The sequence below is a fragment of the Nicotiana tabacum genome, chromosome 21 (genome assembly GCF_000715075.1).
Source record: "Nicotiana tabacum cultivar K326 chromosome 21, ASM71507v2, whole genome shotgun sequence".
NCBI classification, from domain to species: domain Eukaryota; kingdom Viridiplantae; phylum Streptophyta; class Magnoliopsida; order Solanales; family Solanaceae; genus Nicotiana; species Nicotiana tabacum.
Genome location: NC_134100.1, coordinates 24,301,933 through 24,321,734, shown reverse-complemented (window position 1 = coordinate 24,321,734; position 19,802 = coordinate 24,301,933). Strand labels below are relative to the sequence as shown.

Sequence of the window (19,802 nt, the reverse complement as noted above, 5' to 3'; positions counted from 1 at the left end):
CTCTCGTATTGCCTCTCGAAAGCTTAGACCCTACTTTCAATGCCACACAATAGTTGTTGTGACGACCTTTTCCCTGAGGAATGTCATTCATAAACCTAAAATATCGGGTCGATTGCCTAATGGGCAATTAAAATTAGTGAATTTGATATTGAATATAAACCCTGAATTGATATTAAATTATAAGTTTTGGCCGACCTTTTGGCTAATTTTAGTTCTGGAATGATGACTTTAGCTGCTAAAGAAGCAGTTATGTTATCCGGAATTGTCTCCTGTGTATGAACCTTGTTTACGGATGCAGCCTCCAACGTAAAAGGTTTTGGTCTTTGGATAGTACTAATCACTCCTTTGGGAGAAATCCTAAGATAGGCCATTAGAATTGTTCAGTTGACTAACAATAAAGCTGAGTATGAAGCTTTGGTTGCAGGACTTGAATTATCCCGGGGACTAGGCTCCGAGGTAGTTGAAGTAAAATGCGACTCCCAGTTGGATGTAAATCAGATATATGAAATATTTGTTACCAAAGAAGAGCTCATGCAGCAATACCTGAATAAAGTTCAAGTTTTACTTTCTCGGTTCAGGGAGTGGTCGGTGATTCATATCATAAGGGAAAAAACATGGAGGCGGACGCGTTCACTAATTTAGGTTTATCCACAGAAATGAAAGGAGTTGATTTCGGTGTAATTATTCAGCTGTTGCATTCAGTCCTAGATGTGGATGGGTATTATGAAGTTAACTCAACTAACCTAATCTAGGATTGGAGAAACGAGTTTATAGAATATTTAAGGCATGGAAAATTGCCTGAAGATTTTAAAGCCTCCCGAGCATTACGAACAAAAGTTGCTCGGTGTTGTCTCGTTGATGGACAATTATACCGAAGGTCTTTCCAAGGACTGTTGGCTCAGTATTTAGGAACATCAGAGTTTGATTATGTCATGAGAGAAGTTCATGAAGGGGTTTGTGGAAATCACTCCGGTGCAGATTCACTAGTTCTCAAATTAATAAAAGTCGGTTATTATTGGCCCCGAATGGAACATGATGCAAAGGCGTTAGTTCAAAAATGTGATAAGTGCCAACGTCATGCTCAATTGGTGCATCAGTCGGCAAAACTTTTGCATTCAGTGGTGTCACCATGGTCATTCGTGAAGTGGGGGATGAATATAGTTAGTCTTTTGCCTCAAAGGCCTGGGCAGTTAAAATTCCTTTTAGTTTTGATTAATTATTTCACTAAGTGAGTTGAAGCAAGTTCTTTCACGAAGATTGGAGAGCGAGAAGTGATTGATTTTATTTGGTATCATGCCATTTGCCGGTTTGGAGTACCAAAGGAAATTGCTTGTGATAATGGGCCACAATTTATATGTTCTAAAGTTACAAAATTCCTAGATAGATTAAAGATCAAAAGGATCATATCCTCACCATATCACCCAAGTGCTAACGGTCAAGCGGAATCAACCAATAAGGTGATAATTCAAAACCTCAAAAAGAAATTAAAGGATACTAAAGGCAGATGGCCAGAAGAGCTGCCGTGAGTATTATGGGCATATCAGATGACATCAAAGTCAAGCACATGAGAAACGCCTTTTTACCTTGTATACGGTGCGGAAGCTTTTATCTCAGTAGAGATTGTGAAACCGACCATAAGGTATACCCGAGCAAACGAGCAAGAGAATAAAGAAGCAATGTTGATTAAGTTGGACTTCTTGAGAAGCGTTGGAACTTAGCTTATGTAAGGATGGTGTCACAAAATCAAAGGATGGAACGATACTATAATCGTAGAGAAAATCTTCCTTATTTCAAAATCGAAGACTTGGTTCTACGGAAGGTAACTCACAATACTCGGAAAGTCAATGTTGGAAAACTAGGACCAACCTGGGGAAGACTTACCTAATTTCAGCTATAACCGATAAAGGGTCATATCAATTGGAAAATCAAGATGAAGTGAAATTACCAATTAACTGGAACGTGATTCACCTCAAAAGATATTATTATTGAAGATCCTAGATGATACTGAAACTATGTGCTGCACTCTTTTTTCCTTCATTCAATTTTTATGCCAATTGGGTTTTTCTAGCAAGGTTTTTAATGAGGCAGCAACGTAAAGCATTCTCTGAAGAAGAATTATTGACAACAATAAGAACTCCAATCTTCGAATTCTCATACATTACATCCAAACACTAGGGAGGGGGGAACTATTATATATCAGGGCACTAAAAGTGTCAATGAAACCGGAGATTGCTAGAACCAGAAGCTGTATCTTGAACTTAAAATTTTAAAATTTTAGTTGTTTTGAAAGACCTCGAGTCAAGATTCAGGACTGAATGATTAGCCCCGTAGAAATAAGTCGTAAGAGTTAGCACATGTATAGGCATATTTATTTACTTAAGCGAATGTAAAAAAAATTCTCATGTAAATGTACATTTTGGAAATGGAAAAAATAAAATAAAGTCCTTTGTTTTTATCATATTTCTTGTCCAAATAATACGATATGGTCTTTTTCATTTGAGTACTTCAAATGCTAGTGCTGGAATAAATAGGAGATGTCATCTTCAAGGGCACCGTAAATATAAGGGTCCTTTCTTATGAAACCCTCATGATTAAAGGTAAAAGCCGAAAGTATGAATGCCCGGTATTAAAGTTATCGAATATAAACAATTTTGAACCTTATCAACGAAAAACTAAAAGATGTCTTTTGCGCAGAAGTTAAGTAAAATATGTCTTTTCTTTCAAAAATTCTGAACTCAATAAAAGTTTCGACATAATTACAAAGGAAAAGAAAATACATTAATTTATTTTATCAGCATATTCCGGAGGATGAGAAGTCTCTGACGCATCTTTTGAAGGTGAAGGCTGCTCTAACATTCGGTTATGCACCTTCATACTTATCCTTTTCTTATTCATCTTTAACCTCCTCCTCGATTTCTGAACACTCAGAGCAAGTGCCTAAGGAGTTTGAAGCTGTGGTTTGGACAGGAATGTTCTCGAAGGCAGTTGTCTCCAAGTCAAGGGCTTCAGCGATGCAGGCATCTATATTCGAAATGCCTTCTTTGGCATCCTCCAAAGTTTTCCTCCTCATGTGATAAACTACATGAGTTTTCTCAAGTAGGAAAGAATCCTTTTGATTCCGGAGTTTGGTTTGGAGCTTTTGGACTTTAGACTGCAGCTCACAATTTTCAACCCTCAAGATATCATAACTCTGGCAAAGGTCGGTGTTGCGCTTCGCATGTTCGTTGTTTTGCTTCATGACCTTTTTGATCCTTTCCTCCATTATTTCCCTCTTCTCCTCGGCCACAGTAGCTTTCTTGGTTTTGGAACACAAATTTTCTTCTAGGTTGTTGATTTGTTCCATGAAAGAAGACTCGCATTCGGTTGCCGAAGTCACAGGATCTTGCAGCTCAGCCCACTTGATCTTCAACTTAGCAAGCTCAACATGAAATTGAGTGGCCTTTTGGATATAGGCCATTTTTTCTTGCTCAGTTTGCTCCAACTGGGCCTCAAGTTTTCTCATCTAAGCAAACCTTGCCTCTAAAATCGGGAGGCGTTCAACAGCAAGTGTCTCTTTTTCTAGGGTCATCTTCCGTAAGCCCTCAGAGGCTAGGAGGTTGGCCTATAAAATCAAAAGGTTAGAGATTCTAATGATATTGGTTAGCAAGTTAAAATTGAAAATAGAAAAATGAAGTGATACCCGAGCAGCAAAATGCATGTTCTATTTATTAAACACTCCATGGAGAGACCATCTATCTTTTTCCAGTCCTTATCCAAAGTCAATGGCTTCATGTAGTTGGAAAAGAAAGTGGTACTCATTCGAAACCAAAAAGGTAAGACTGCATTTACCATTGGGGTTTCAGATAGGTGTCGAGAAGGCATTTTCTTTGTTCCCTTGATCGAGCAACCGAGGAGAACGCACATCTTTCGCTTGATCGATTGGGTCCGATGGCGAGGCAGGAGCTGGTGATGTGGCAACTGGTGTTGGAACAAACAATGGAGGAACCTTAGAAGTGGAGCCCTTCTGGCCGGAGGCAACAATTGGATCCCAGAAGGGGGGACTCAGCATTCTCAACTAAGTCTAACTCTATAAAGAGTCCTTCTATGTCCTCTGGTTGATCTGAGGGAGTTTTTCTTTTTCTTCTTTTCTGAAGAGAAACCGTTTCATCATTGTCCTCGATTTCTTATTCGTCAAGGACAATTGTGGCCGATCCTACAAGGATTTCTTCTATGATTGGAGGCTTCTCCTGAGTCTCATCTTGGAGGTACGACTTCTTTTTGATTTTTTTTTCCTTGGGCTAGGGACTCAGGGAAGATATGACTTTACTAGAAGTAAGAGCGGCTTCACAGGCCCTCTTTCGATCAAGGTCTTCTTGGATTTGTTGATGAGCCACTTTCGGGTCATGAGAAACTGCGACGGTAGGACATACGAAAGATCCCTTTGGAAGGCCTATATATTATGAAAAGAAGTCAAAAATTTTATACTACATAAAGTTAAAGATAAAAATAGAAAAAGGGAAGTTTTACTCACCATGGTTCTTGGTATTCCAGTTGAATCTATTTGAAATTTCCTTCAACTTACAGGAGTCCGGTGTGGAAATGTCTAAAACAAAATTGAGCCCACTAGGTTAGGTTTACAACTGCTGGAGGAACCCAATGGGTGGCGGAAATAAGAGAAGAGAAGGTTTAGTAAGAGGAGAAAATTACTTTGACACAGTGAAGAAAGATATTAATAAAGCTTACAAGTATAATTTCAGGTTTCGGGAATAGGAGATGCTAACGCTGGTTAAATGTCTCCGGGAGCGACGACAACAAACATCTCCATCCAACCACGATCGTTGTCATCATCAACACTAGTCACAATGGCATGGTGACCACGTTTGCTGAGTTTGATTATGCCTCACAAAATAATTTAGGGGTGTAGAGGTTGATAAACTAAGAAAGCGTAAGGGTTTCACCGTCCCAGGAACATAGGAACTAAGGACAAGCCAATGTTCCTCATATCGACAGTCCTCTTTGAGCTAAACACACTTTGTAGTTTCGGCAAAACTCCAAGATGATGGGATCAATTTCCTTGCCAATCCTTAAAGTGAAAAGGTACGTGTAAACATATACGTACCCTGATTTACTGAAAGTAATTCTTTCCACTTCATTAGAGGCTAAAACCTCAATGTTGTTCCAGCCACAATCTTCTTTCACAACGGGATTACTAGCAACGCGAATGGAAGAATGGTATTTACTAACAGCTCTGTTTTTGTCGTTTATAGGGTCGGAGGATTCCTTTTTCATTTGGAGATTCGTCTCACAATTTAGCTGAAAAGGGATGATTGTGTTAGTAGAAGGAGGAACGGCATCAAGTTCCTTAGATTTGCTCTTCTAGGATGGGTCGCCACCGATGTAAGTGTCTGTGTAATCGAAGTAAGAGATAACATAAGACATGATGATGGAAAGAATGAATATAAAAGTTTTAGAGATAAAGGGAGAGTTGCAGAAGAGCTTTAAGAGAATTCGGAGCAGGAAGGTTTGTAAAAGTGAAAGGTAAAAGTGATGAGAAGGGGAGAAATTTATAGGCGGCAGAATGCAAGGCCATCATTACCTACGTAACTGGCGAAAGTATTTATCGAATCACGGGATAACACGTGTTCAACTCATTAAATGCAAGGAGATATGCGTCCTTTCAAGTGATAGAAATCATTAGAGAACTTTCCCGCCAAGAAAAAAAGGTCTTATCTACTTCTCGATCACTTTAAGTTGAGTCACCGGAAAGCAGGGGAACTATTTGTATGGGGTAAAATTAACAAATGATAGGTAGACATTCGTCGCGTTGACACATGATAGTAATGACAAGTAGGGTACGAGTCAGCAAAAACAGCTAGTACCGTTACAAACATGTGGTTGGTGTTGTGCGAGCTCCGAAGACATTGGAACCAGAGACGAAAAGTTTGAAAGTAAAATACCGGTTTAAGAAGACAATATAAAAGGAGCAGCCGTTACAAAAAAATCTTGGTATTCATACTCAATGGTTATGCAGATATAAAGAGGAGTCTTTATTCACATTAAAAAGGAGCTTTTGGGAATCTCGTCTTCCTTAGTCTAGCTATAAATAAGGGAATTTGTACTTAATGTGAGGGCACGAAATACTTATATGGAAAAAGGCTAAACTTACTCTTGCTTTCTATTAACATTTTTTTGCTCAATACTCTATTCTTATTCTTGCTACCATAAAAGCATAAATTGACGCTCAGGCTCGTCTCTTCTTCAATTATTTCTTACTTTATTCAATTTTGTTCTTTATCATTTTATTTTCTCGAATCAATTTAATTCATGTGTTTACAAATCACATTACAAATTTAACCGTACTGTTTTACGAGTAAATATCTTTAGCAAGATAGAAATAAAGTCCAATTCAGTCAAATGGCCACCAAAACGTGACTAATAATATTCACAAGACCGAATCAAAGAAATTTCTTGGCACATGGGGTGGGGGGAGTACTTGATAGCATGAACAAAAACTAACATAATGTTGAAAAGCAAAAAATCTAACCTGTGACCATGGTAATTTGATTTGACATGAAACTTAAAGAAAAGAATTAAAATTTGTGATTTCAATTATGTGGAAACATTTGTATGATAGCAAAATTTTTGAAACATGTACGGGCTCATGGTTAAGTAGCTTGGTCTCACTAAGTTACCATCATCCAAGAAGGCTAGGCCTAGTCCTCCTCCTTCAAATGTACTCCCCTTCCGAGACAATAAAATTATGAAGAAAAAAAAACTAATAGTAACTTTTAAATATAAAAATACATTATACTTTTTGAAAAAAAGTAATACGAAAACAGTACCACATAAACTGGAACGGAGGAGTATATTTTTTCTACTTTATTTGTCTTTTTATGTCACGATCCAAAAACTAACCCTGTCGTGATGGCGCCTATCGTGGTACTAGGCAAGCCGACACATTACCAAAATAAAATGATATTTTTATTTTCAAGATACTTCCCAAGCTATTTGATATAAAACCTTCATAAAGGAGTTCAAATCAAAATAAAGTGCAGAAAAGAAAGCCCGACATCGTGTTGTCACTAGTCATGAGCATCTACTACAATTTGTCTGACAATATCGAGACTAACATAGTCTGAAAAATAATAAAGTACAACTAAAGGAAGATAAGAGGGAGAAGAGTAGGGCTGCGATCACCAGGCAGCTACCTTGCTATCTCCGAAAACATTTGCAACTGGAATAGTCAACAGCTGCTACCGTGACCAGAAATGCCTGGATCTGCACACAAGGTGCAGGGAGTAACGGGAGTACGTCAACTCAGTAAGTAACAACAGTAAATAAAGGCTGAGAAGTAGTGACGAGCAGTAATGCAATAAAGTTCATATCACAGAAACTCAGTAAAAATACTGCACGCCTTTAAAACCAAAGTTTGAATCAAATCAGCTTGTTTAAATATAGTTCCAGTAAAATCGTTTAAAAATATCTTTCAACAGTTTTCAAACAAAGGCTCAATGCAAAGGTGAGAAAAAATAATGATAACATAAACAACCCCTCGGGCAAACATCACTCAGATACAGCCCCTCGGGCAAACCTCACCATCACTCATGCCTCCCAGTCACTCTTCACTCGGCACTCGACACTCGCACTCAATAGGTACCTGTGCTCACTGAGGGGGTGCAGACTCCGGAGAGGCTCCTTCAGCCCAAGCGCTATAACAAGCCAATCATGGCATAAATCAATCAGGTCCTCAGCCTCACTCAGTCATGAATCAGTAAAATATGTTGCGGCGTACAACCCGATCTCATAAATATCCTCACAAATCAAGCCATCGGCCTCACTCAGTCATAACCTCTCCAGCCTCTCGGGCTCTCAGAAAACATGGCATTCAGCCCAAACAACATTGATGCATTAAAAACGGAGTAATAGAGTCTGAGTTATGCAGTAAATAAGTATAAACATGACTGCGTATAGATTTCCAATCGAAAACAATGAGAGGATAGCAATAAAAGACCTCTAAGGGTCCAAACAACACTGGCATAAGGCTTACACATGGCATCTAACCTGATTTACAGAAATTGTTTCTAAAACAAGTAAGAAGCATGTAGTTTCACCAAAATATTCAACTTTACAGTTGATACGGGACGAACCAAGTCACAATCCCTAACGGTGCATGCTCACACACCCATCACCTAGCATGTGTGTCACCTCAAAATAGTCACATGACACAAAATCTGGGGTTTCATACCCTCAGGACTAGATTTACAATCGTTACTTACCTCAAACCGATCAAATCTCTACTCCGCGATGCTCTTGCCCCTCGAATCGGCCTCCAAACACTCTGAATCTATTCACAACCAGTACAATACGATCAATATATGTTAAAGGAATGAATTCTACAAGAAAAACTACTAAATTAGACCAAGAACCCGAAATTCACTCAAACCTGGCCCCTGGGTCCACATCTTGGAATCCGACAAAAGTTACAAAACTAGAAAACCCATCCACTCACAAGTCCATACATATGAAATACCAAAATCCGACACCATTTGGTCCCTCAAATCCTCAAATTACTCTCTCAAGAACTCTTCCATTTTTACCCCAATTCCCAATTTAGATGATAAGTACAATCATGGAATTTAACCAAAATCAAGTGAAGAACACTTACCTCGATCACCTCTCTGAAAATCCCTTCAAAAATTGCTTTCTACCGAGCTCCCACTTCAATTTTATGATATGAACTTGAAACCCTCATTTTGAATCTTTTAAATCTGCCCAGATATATCTTCATCGTGATCGCGGAAACAGTCTCGCGATCGCGAAGCACAGGTTGTCCCACATTTTAACCTTATGCGATCGCGGATTACAACCTCTCAAAACTACACGAATGCGCCCAGCTCTACGCGATCGCGTAGAGTAAATTCCTTCACCTCACTACAGCTCCAAATCCTTCTACGCGACGCGACCTCAACCACGCGTCCGCGATGCACAGCTTCGCATACCTACGCGATCGCGATCCAATCTCTGCGATCGCGTTTAACAAACACACCTTTGCCCCCAAATAAGCCTACGCGATCACGAATGGACTCCTGCGATCGCGTACAGGGAAACCAGAAACAGCTGATACCAGATATCAGCAATTCAGCCATGTCGCCAACCAAAAAGCAAGTCCGTTAACCACCCGAAACTCACCCGAGGCCCTCGGGACCTCAACCAAACATATCAACGCATCCTATAACATCATTTAAACTTAGTCGAGCCTTCGAATCACTCAAAACAACATCAAAATACCAAATTACCCTCGGATTCAAGCCTAAGAACTTCTAAACTTTCAAATTTCACAAACGACGATGAAACCTATCAAATCACATCCGAATGACCCCAAATTTTGCACACAAGTCAGAAATGACACCACGAACCTACTCCAACTTCCGAAATTTCATTCCGACCCCGATATCAAAATTTTCACTACCGGCTAAAATAGCCAAAATTTCAACTTTCGCTAATTCATGCCTAATTCTACCACGGACCTCCAAATCACATTCCGGACACGTTCCTACGTCCAAAATCACCAAACAGAGCTTACGAACCATCAAAATTCAAATCCGAGGTCGTTTACGCATAAGTCAACATCCAATCAACTTTCTCAACTTAAGCCTTCACAAAAGAGACTAAATGTCTCAATTACTCCAAAACCACTCCGGACCAAAATCAACTAACCCGTAAGTCAAAATACAGCTGAAGAACACAAAAGAAGCAAAAAATGGGGGAACAGGGCTAGAACTCTCGACCGGCCAAGTCGTTACATTTTAGATTTTTTATACTTTTTAGAAGAGATTTTTAATAGCATTAATAATAAAAGTACTTTCTAAGCTACTCTTTATCTCTCTTTAGTTATACACTCTACTAATCAGAATAGTAAAAGTATATTTGAAAACTAAGTTTAAATAACATAATGTTTTAAACTTCAAATTTTAACATAAATAAAATTTATCCAAATGATTATTATCTAAATTCATGGGAAGCATAGAAAGCAAGCAAAGAAAAAAAAAAAACATTTTGCAATGCCATGTTTGCTAGTTCTTTTTTATTATGGTTGGATGCATAATGAGAAACTGCAGACCTGGGATTAACTCATAAAAAATTCCTTTCTTAAATTTTATATGGACTAATTATTCTGTGAAGGAAATTTAAATCACTCGAGCACTCAAATATATACCACGATTAAACAAGCCACCAAAAAATTGGGGTTTAATATCGCGTTTTATAAAATTTTCACATGAAAGAATTTTGATGCTTGTGTTTGAATTATTCAGGCAATCATTTTCTTACCACAAAATAATATAGTATTTAATTTTTAATAAATTAGAATAATTGAAACTTAATAAAAATACACTAACATTGAAGAATTTGTCAATTTTGAAAAGAATAGAAAAACTTTTCATTAAAAATACTATGACAAGAACAAATATGTTAACTTGTATAAATATATGAATGTGGTTAATTTTATATAAATTATTTGTATAATTTCCTCCGAAAATCATAGTAAAAGTTATCTCAAATCAACTATAACACACTGAATTTTTGAAAGATTGTTCGGAAAGAGAGAAGGTGAAATTTGAAGATGTGTTTAACTTGCAAACCTCTTTTTTATTTCTCGCAACACGCGAAGAAATACTAGAAGGCATAAGCGCATGCCATTTAAAACGAGACTCTTGACTAAAGGCTAAATTGGTTAAACCATTAGCTACCGAACTAGTCTTCACGTAGATGTGAGCATTAGAAATCACTTAATTCCTAGCCAAAAAATGACGAATGCGGGTGACCATATCACTATTCAGATGAGGCACAAACCCTCCGGACCGCAATATATCAAATACACTAGAACAAGTTGCAAGCCAACTCGAAAGCTACCCGATGTCCCAGGCTTGTCAAAGGCCAGCGAGAATCTCCATAGCTCAGTTCTGAATGATGGTAGACCCATATTCTGACTGAAAATCCACCAATTCACCTACCATCAGAATTACGAAAAATACCGCGAGCAGCCCCCATCATAGTACTACTTCGAAAGGCGCAAATTTGTATTCAAAACTATCCATCCATCGCTAGGAGTAGATGTGTCAATGAATATCTAAAAACCGACTAAACTGACCAAAATCGCACTGCACCGAACCGATTCTTAAGTTTTTTTAAAAAATAAAATTATAGATTTTTATATAAATTTATAATTGTACAGATAATTAGGGTAGGTTTTTTATTTTATGAAAATAAACCGGAAAAATATCTAACCGTACCAAAAATTTACATGTGAAAAATATATTTATATATTAAGTTTAGAAATAATAAAGTATTAAATTTTTTAAAGTATTAAATTTTTCCTTGGGTCTTGGAATTGTGAAAACGGTTACAAGCCAACAAGTACAATAACAACAACAACATACTCAGTAATATATATTCCACACCGTGGGGTCTGGGGAGGATAGTGTGTACGCAAATCTTACCCCTACCTTGTGAGGATAGAGAGACTTTTCCCAATAGACCATTGGCTTAGGAAAGCATAAACACCACATTAATGAAAATATAGACAAGAAGGGACAATACCAAGAAGCCATATAAAAGCAGAATAAAAACAATCAGATAGTAAGGTGAACAAGCCAAAAAGTAATTAAACTCAAATCCTAATTCCCAAATCTATTATGTTACTCCTACTGAAACTAAATTATTTTCAGCATATTTACTAGCAAGACACAAAATATTATAGCGATTATGAGTAGCAAACTACAATGTATTGAATATGTTTCCTTTCATATGATTTAGATTCATCTTTTTGAATATTTAATTTTCTATAGACTTTATTCTTGAGTCTCAACTTCTTTAATATCTTTCCACTTATGCGATTTATATTTTCTTTGTGTTTGCTTAGTTTCGGTTACGCTGCTGTAGAATAGTTGATTGATCTATACTCTGGTCATCTTTCTTGTTTTCTTAATTCATCACCCTTGAAACAGTAAAAATATCTAGAGAGTTTTGCTAAGTCCTATAAAAGTACGTATAAATCCTATTTCTACCAGTGACTTTTACAAAACATTTAAAAAAATACCGAAAAATAATCGAACCAGACCAATAACGAAGAGAAACCGACATGATTAGGACGGTTTCGAAAAGTATAATTTTGGTAGCAGCTATATGGAGTGCAGGAATATGCCATATTTGGAAAACTAAACTAAAAATTGTTTAGGGGATACACTGTAAATATAGACGTGATAGTAGTACAAGATCAAGGAGTTTTAGATAGAATAGAACAAAGTTAGGATGTTTAAGAGAGCACAATGTTGTAGGGGATTACTTCAGAAACTTCTTGTATATTAGCTCTGTTGGAGGCCTATATTTCACTGTACCCTTCAAGGAAGGTGGCTATAGGAATTAGGTGCTCTATAGGTGTATTGGAGTTTGTTGTTAATGGTAATATTTACATTGTTATTAAAAAAAGTATAATTTTGATTATACTTAATAGAATAATCAAAAATTTGTTATTGTATAAATTTTATAAAATAACTTGTTGTACCGAACTATTAATACCCCTAGCTAGGAGGTGACCAACCCAGCGAGAAATAGTCTTCAATATTCGTAAAAATCAAAATATCTTCCTTTCTTGGTGTTTGGTTGAAGAAAAAAGTTTAAAAAAGCAAATGAAAGGAAAGTTCCAAAAAGGAATGCCACTCGTTAGTAAATTTTCTTATACTGTTGGATAAGATGAGAGAGGAATAAGAAAATTAATGGAACCCGCCTCGCCGTTGAACAAAAGTCAACCGCGCTGTCGGACAATGACCGTAAAGTTTTTGTACCTCTAATACTACTGCTATATATAGATTAAAAAAACATATCATTGATTTCGAACCTTCTCTAATTAATTACTGATACATTCTTCTATTTCTCTAAGCCTATTTCCTGATCGATCGAGCTACACTAACACTACAATGTCTTTCTCCATTGTTGAAAAAACACTTTACCTCGTTCATTCGGAAGATCCAATTTTGAAAGTAGAGGGTGCTCGGGTTATTCGCCGACTAACAAAGAGTTCCCTACGTTACCGGCGTCATTTCTCTGACGCCGTCAAACCCCTTGTTGACATGCTTCGTTCTACTTCCTTTGAATTCATTGAAGCTGCTCTTCTTGCCCTCCTCAATCTCTCCGTTAAAGATGAAGGGTACGTTTTGCAAGTACTATACTATTTTTATTGGCTTTAATTAGCGAAATATAGTAGCAGTAATATTTCTTAAGATAAATACACTATTTGAACAAAAGTTACTGGGTTCGGCTTAACCAGAACTTGGCTTCTAGCTCCACTCCTGATTGCTGGTGGTCTACCGGAGTTTCCTAAATTCTGTTCTGATATGTAATTTTCAAATTTTGCTTGTGACCTTGTAGCTGTAATTGCTGTTTCTTAGCTTAAGTTCTTCCATTTTTGGTTGCGGATAGCTTTCTTGCTTATAGTTCCTACCGATACACCTTTTTAATTGCATTTAGTGCCTTGCACTCTTGGAAAGGGATGATTATACGCATATATATATTTTAGCTGTTTTTTATTTTTGTTTTTTTGGTTATACTCCATTTATTTGGTATTATATGAAAGTGTTTGACGGAATACTAGTTTAAGACAATAACTTGTCTTTCAGATCGATGGTAGTTGAGGAGAATATTAAAAGTAATAGTTAAGTACAAAATTTATGCTATTATAAATGAAACTTTTGTTTTAATATCTTCAACACACCCCCTTATGTGCCGGGTTGATTCATTTTTATGTGACAATGAGCCTTGAACTTTTATGTTGTTCGGACTCTTCAAAAATATTGTTAGGTATGTGTTGGATCCTCCAAATTTAGTACATATTTGAAAGATCCGACACGAGTGCAGCAGTATTTTTGGAGAGTTCGAGCAACATAGTTGAACTTAGGATCTCTAACCTTTTTGAAACTGTGTTAAATCGTGTAATCAACTCATCTAAATTCTTAAATTATTAGAAAGCAAACAATCTGATCTTATTTGCTTGTATCTTCAACAGAAACAAGAAAAGTATCATAGAAGCTGGCGCCTTGGAACCAATTATTGGCTTTCTTCAATCAGAAAATGCAAGTCTACAGGATTATGCAACTGCTTCATTGCTTACATTATCAGCATCTTCTGTAACGAAGCCGATCCTTAGTTCTTTCGGTGTCATCCCTCTACTTGTGGATATTCTAAGACGCGGTAGCTCACACGCCAAGGTTGATTCTATATTGACTCTTTACAATCTTTCAACTTATCAAGGAAATTTAACATTGATTCTTGAAACAGAGCCAATTCCTTCCATAATTTCTCTGCTCAAATCGTGTAAAAAGTCATCAAAAACTGCTGAAAAATGTACTGCTCTTATAGAATCACTAATGTGCTACGAGGAAGGTAGGAACGCGTTGACGTCTGAAGAAGGAGGGATTTTTGCAATAGTAGAAGTGCTTGAAATTGGATCTTTGCAAAGTAGAGAACATGCTGTAGGAGCTCTGCTGACGATGTGTCAAATTGATCGGTGTAAATACCGGGAATTAATTCTTAGAGAAGGTGTAATGCCTGGACTTCTTGAGCTGACTGTTAAAGGGACAACTATATCTCAAGAAAAATCACAAATACTTTTAAGGTTGCTTAGAGACACTCCTTATAAGAGGTCTGAGCTTAAACCTGACACACTGGAGAACATTGTTTCAAATCTTATATCTCAATTAGATGGAAATGAGCAAACTGGAAAAGCGCGAGGTTTGCTTGCTGAAGTGATACAAGTTAGTATGGATCAAAGTTTGAGACATTTACACCTAAGGGAAATGGTTTTTACTCCAGTTGATTTGTCTGTTTCTAGTGGCGCTTCAGAGATCTCTTCAACGTGATACATTTTGGTATATTAGAGTGATCTCTTTGTTTTTCTCTTCCGAGGTCCTCTATTTTTCCTCCTGCAACCATGTTATTGCGTTGAGATTAAATTTTTGTGGTCGAAAAATTTGATATTCTAGACATGCACAGTGAGAATTCATATAGTCGACCACAACCTGTTTGAAACTGAGGTGTAATTATTACTGTTAGTTTGGATAAGGCCAGTCGCAGCCATTCTTGGCCCTGTGATTGGCTAATGTCAACAATTTGGGAGAATTATAAGCTCTTAGAATTTTTGTTTTTGAAGTTAGTCTTGGTATATTTGTACACAAACTCTGAAGGTTATACAAACAATTAATGAAGGCTCCAATTTTCCTGGTTCCATGGTTTGTGAATGAGCGGCTTTTTTAAGGAATGAATGTGTATTTTCTGGAACAGGAATTTCCACTCTTCACTTTAGGTCTGTATTGGTAAAAAATTGACTCACCACGTGGATTGATTATATCCCAGCACGTGTCAAGAATATTAGAAGATCATGGAGAGGATGAGACCGAGATGAGTCAAGTGGAGAGTTATTTGGCACCGGGACCATTCGTACCGTAATCGTTTATGAGTCGACATAGAAGACTTCCCGAGAGGAAATACGAGTGAATAAAGTGGGATTTGGTATAACTCATTGAGCAGTTATAGATTCTCAGTGTAAAAACGCAGTTAATAGGGGTAACGGGTGGGCGAGATATTAGAGGGAAATGATTACGGGTAATTTTACTATTTAAATCCCCACTTCTCCTACATTGTAAACATAACAAATAACTCGACAACTCTCATCTCTCTATATCACATTATCTTGCTCGAATCAATCTGAAAAACGAAACATCTTAGATCAATATGAATTCTCTTTCCTTTTGCCTAATATTTGATTTCCTTATTTACTGTCAGTTATTATTTCTTGCCATTTAAATTTGAGAAAGTGACTCAAATCGATTACTTGTGCCCTGAAAATACAAATTTAATTGATTTGGCTTATAAAACTAATTTCAGGTTAAGCAAGGCAAATTTTCTTATAAAGATTCCCTTAATTCCTACTTATAAAAAAGGCTACACCTATCCCATGTAAAGATCTACTTTTAAAAAGAAATTTTATTGGTTATTTTCTGATGGTTAGTCCTTTATACTTTCTATCAAATCTTCAGATGCAGATCAATTTGTTTGATAATTGTAGTTGTAGTGAGGCAAGGCAAGGGTTGTTGGGGAACGCTGAGCAGACTGCAGAATGGAAGAAAAGTAGTTGTTCAAGAAAAGACCACGGTCGTCTAACGACTCGCAACAGCCGGCAATTTTGATTTGAGAAACATGATTGTGAGAGCCACTAATATAAAGGAGATTTAAGGGCTAAAAATTGACTTGGAAAGGATTTCTATTGGCGAGCAGGCACTAGTTATTGACTTGGAAAGGATTTCAATTGACTCCAGATTATTCACCCTCGATATTTTCGGAGCACTAAATAAATGCATATGTCGTTTACTCATATGTTCATAAATAAATCATGATTATTGACAGAGGCGGAAGGGTTCAACTGAACCATAATTTTCGGCGCAGATCATAAATTTATGTGTAAAATATATTTAAATTGTAATAAATAGCATACATGAACCCATAAATTAAAAAATATAACTGGTTCAATGCTAAAAATTTTAAAAACTGAACTTATAAAGTTTAAATCTTAGATTAGCCTCTAATTATTGAAGAATATGTGTTCTTATATCAATCTAATATTTAATCATAATAAACTAATATAATTTGATGTAAACCCCATGTATGTGCAAGTTTAAATGAAACAGATTTAGTGAATTTTAGATGTATATTTATGGATTCAAATAAATCAGCTGTGGTAAAGTTACATCATCTCCTCGTCTGCACGCCTTCATTTCATCAACTAACATTTTGGAGTTGAATTAGGCTTGTTTAATAAAGTGATTGTTTAACTGAAATATGTGAATCAGATACTTAAGACATGTCTAATAATTGGTGAGCCGTATGATAATTGCTGCTTCATTTGCATCAAATTCCAAACAAGACTGTTGTGCAACTTGTTTGACCAAAAATATAGATCTTGATTTAACTAATTAAACTTATATAAATGAGAGTGAATCTTTGTTAACAACAATATCCTTGAAAGAAATCCTAGTAGTATAACGAATGACGTGCAAATCTGTTCTAACGGGTATGGCAGCATGCAATAGTCAATGGTCAAGAATAAAAATAGAAATAATGCAACGTTGAATGTAGATGAATAATAATAAATGGCATTTATGTAAATAAATGCAGAGGAGTCACCCAAGACAAGATGGTAGTAATGGATATTCTTTCCGATAATGATGAGTGATGAATAATCCTTTGAATATCTGAGTTATTCTCGGATATGGTGAAAACGTATAGACAAGAATCTTAGCGAAAAGATTACGTTTGTATCGGTGTAATAACATCTGGTTCTCTCCTTTAAAGTCAAAGTGTCTTCTACAAATGAATATCATTATGTCTCTTTCTTTTTATAGAAAATATGTTCCTAGAAACCCTAATAGTACAAGTGCAAAGAATATTCACTAGAATATTCTCATTTAGGTCCAATCTTAAAGCTAGCCGTTATAACTCTGCCAGAGGCCCATGACTTCGACAATGGTTACTGATGACTCCTCGACTTCGATCTTTGCTGACTCTTCGACCACGGCCTTCATTGTTGATTTGATCACTTCGACCCATGGCGACCTAAAAATGCTTTACCGATATCATTTTGACTTATATTCTACAGATAAATTTCAACTCATACCGTTAGTCCCTCCGCTTATTGAGGTTGGTCTTGCGGGCGGGTTCTATGAGTAGATCATGTTGTCGGTGGTCGAGCTAATCGAGTCGACCGCATGAGTCATGGTTATTATGGCGAACAGGTGATGTGGCCCTCTATGAGTCGCACATTTCAAAATGCTTCGAATTTCCCGGGCGATTGTTGGAGTTATATTGTCCATAGATCAGGAATATGTCATAATGTCATGTGTCATTATGACACATGTTCCCAATGCATTTCTTTGTTTTTCGTGTGACCTTTGATTAGACTTGCAGCTTCGGTTTCGACGCCAATGATGAACCGTTTTTGGTTTCGGTGCCATCTTTATAAATAGAGATATTTGAATTCAATTTAAGAGTTTAAATTTTCTAGCGTTTTTAAGACATTATTTCTTTCCCCCTTTCTTTTTTTTTAAATTTCTTCTATTTCCAGTGACTTATGTTCTTCTTCATTCCTTTTTGTTTGTTAGTTCACTACGTCGAATCATGTCTGAAGTGCCTTCTAATGCTGGAGAGGGGAGCCGTGTTTCTCCCTTAGCAGTGGTATTCCCTTCTCGGGAGGAGAGTGTTTCCACCACCGTTGAGGATGAAAGTTTCCCATCGGTGGAGGAAATAGTCCCATGTAACCCTGATTCCAAATCCGACTTCACCAAAGCACCTGAGGCCGTACCTAGAGACTTTCAATAAGTGATGACGGTAAATGAACTAGCGAAGTTCAAGGCCAAATTTGGCCTTTCTGATCATATCGAGTTGATCCCTGCTGAAGATGATGCGGTACAGGTCCACCGTCCCGGCTATTTTGCCCTTCATGCCTATCCTTTCCAATTTGGCTATTCTTTTTCTCTCCATCCACTGGTCGAGGAGTTATGTCGTCACTACGGCTTTTGCCAGCTCAGCTTGCACCGTACGTCTATAAAATTATAAAGATGCTTACTAAGTTTGCCAATCTAGCTGGGGTCGAATTGACACTTCGGCATTTAATACATCTATTCGCCCCTAGCTTCTATAGGGGAACGATTTTGAATCTTCACCTTCGAGGGGGCAAATGCCTGGTGGTGAAGATGGATGACAAGGCCAACCATTAATTCTGGTTCAACTTCATTTTTTTCAGAACCAAGGACGTGGTGGCCAATGTCGACAGTTTTTCTGAGGCTTGGACCTATACTCGTAAGTACTTGGTTTCTCTACTCGTAGGTGTTGATACCCAATTTTGTCTTCACATATATATGTATATACACTCTCTCTCTCTCTCTCTCTCTCTCAAATAGCATGTTTGCTTCATTATTTAGTTTAGAAACCTATACAAATACTTTTTATAATTGTTCATAATTTTTAAATCTCAAAATTAATTTCTTATATATTTTTATTATATAAATATCTAATAATTATCCTTTAAACTATTTTTATGATGAACTTAATTGCCAAAAATTATTATTTTGCATCCATAAATTATTTCAAATATTTTATTCTATTTCTACATTAGCCTTTTAAGCTATTTATCTAATTTTGCAATAATGGCCTATATTCAACAAATAGTTGCATTTATTGTATCATTTTTATATTTTTTTAATGTTGAGTTATTATTTTAAAATTATTATTTTAAAATAGTTTTACAGCATAAATATTACTTTTACCATTTATTAGTAGTTTTAATAATTTATTTTTAATTAATTTTCAAAGGTTTCAGAACTAGCCCAATTCTATGCTAATTTTCGGACCAATTTTGGCCCAAATCCTACCCTCTCCCTTCTCAGCAGCCCAAAACCAAACCACCCTTTTAAAACGATCCGGTCGGGACCTGTTTTGTATGACCCGCCTCATCTTCCTTCAATCTTGACTGTCGATCTCAAAGATTAACGGCTCACAAGCCACCTCCCCTTTTAAATCCATTAAACCTAAACCCTAACCCCATTATCCCATTACATGTCACCTATAAACTCTCTCTGTCTCGCCTCTCTCTGATGAACCCTAATCGTCGCCCTTAACCAATCCCCCTTTCTAATCCCGTTAGCCATGGGATTCTCCCATTAATTACTTACCATATTAGTGTTCCTCCGCTGCTGTGTATTTCTCCATGGTATTACTTA

The 19,802-nt window shown here is 36.8% G+C and overlaps 1 protein-coding gene across 1 annotated transcript; it reads left to right on the top strand.

Moving 5' to 3' along the window:
* The first annotated feature begins 12,857 nt into the window (after positions 1-12,857).
* LOC107794832 (U-box domain-containing protein 45-like) lies at positions 12,858-15,256 on the top strand. The gene is made up of 2 exons (XM_016617370.2): positions 12,858-13,183; positions 14,039-15,256. Exons 1-2 carry the CDS (start codon positions 12,954-12,956, stop codon positions 14,889-14,891), a joined length of 1,083 nt encoding a protein of 360 aa, XP_016472856.1. The 5' UTR covers positions 12,858-12,953; the 3' UTR covers positions 14,892-15,256.
* Positions 15,257-19,802: the final 4,546 nt, after the last annotated feature.

What these genes read in the sequence shown, in the direction of transcription:
- LOC107794832 (XM_016617370.2), top strand. Translation starts at nt 12,954, where the DNA reads ATGTCTTTCTCCATTGTTGAAAAAACACTTTACCTCGTTCATTCGGAA. An exon ending in CTCTCCGTTAAAGATGAAGG is followed by an intron (nt 13,184 to 14,038) that starts GTACGTTTTGCA and finishes TATCTTCAACAG; the next exon opens with AAACAAGAAAAGTATCATAG.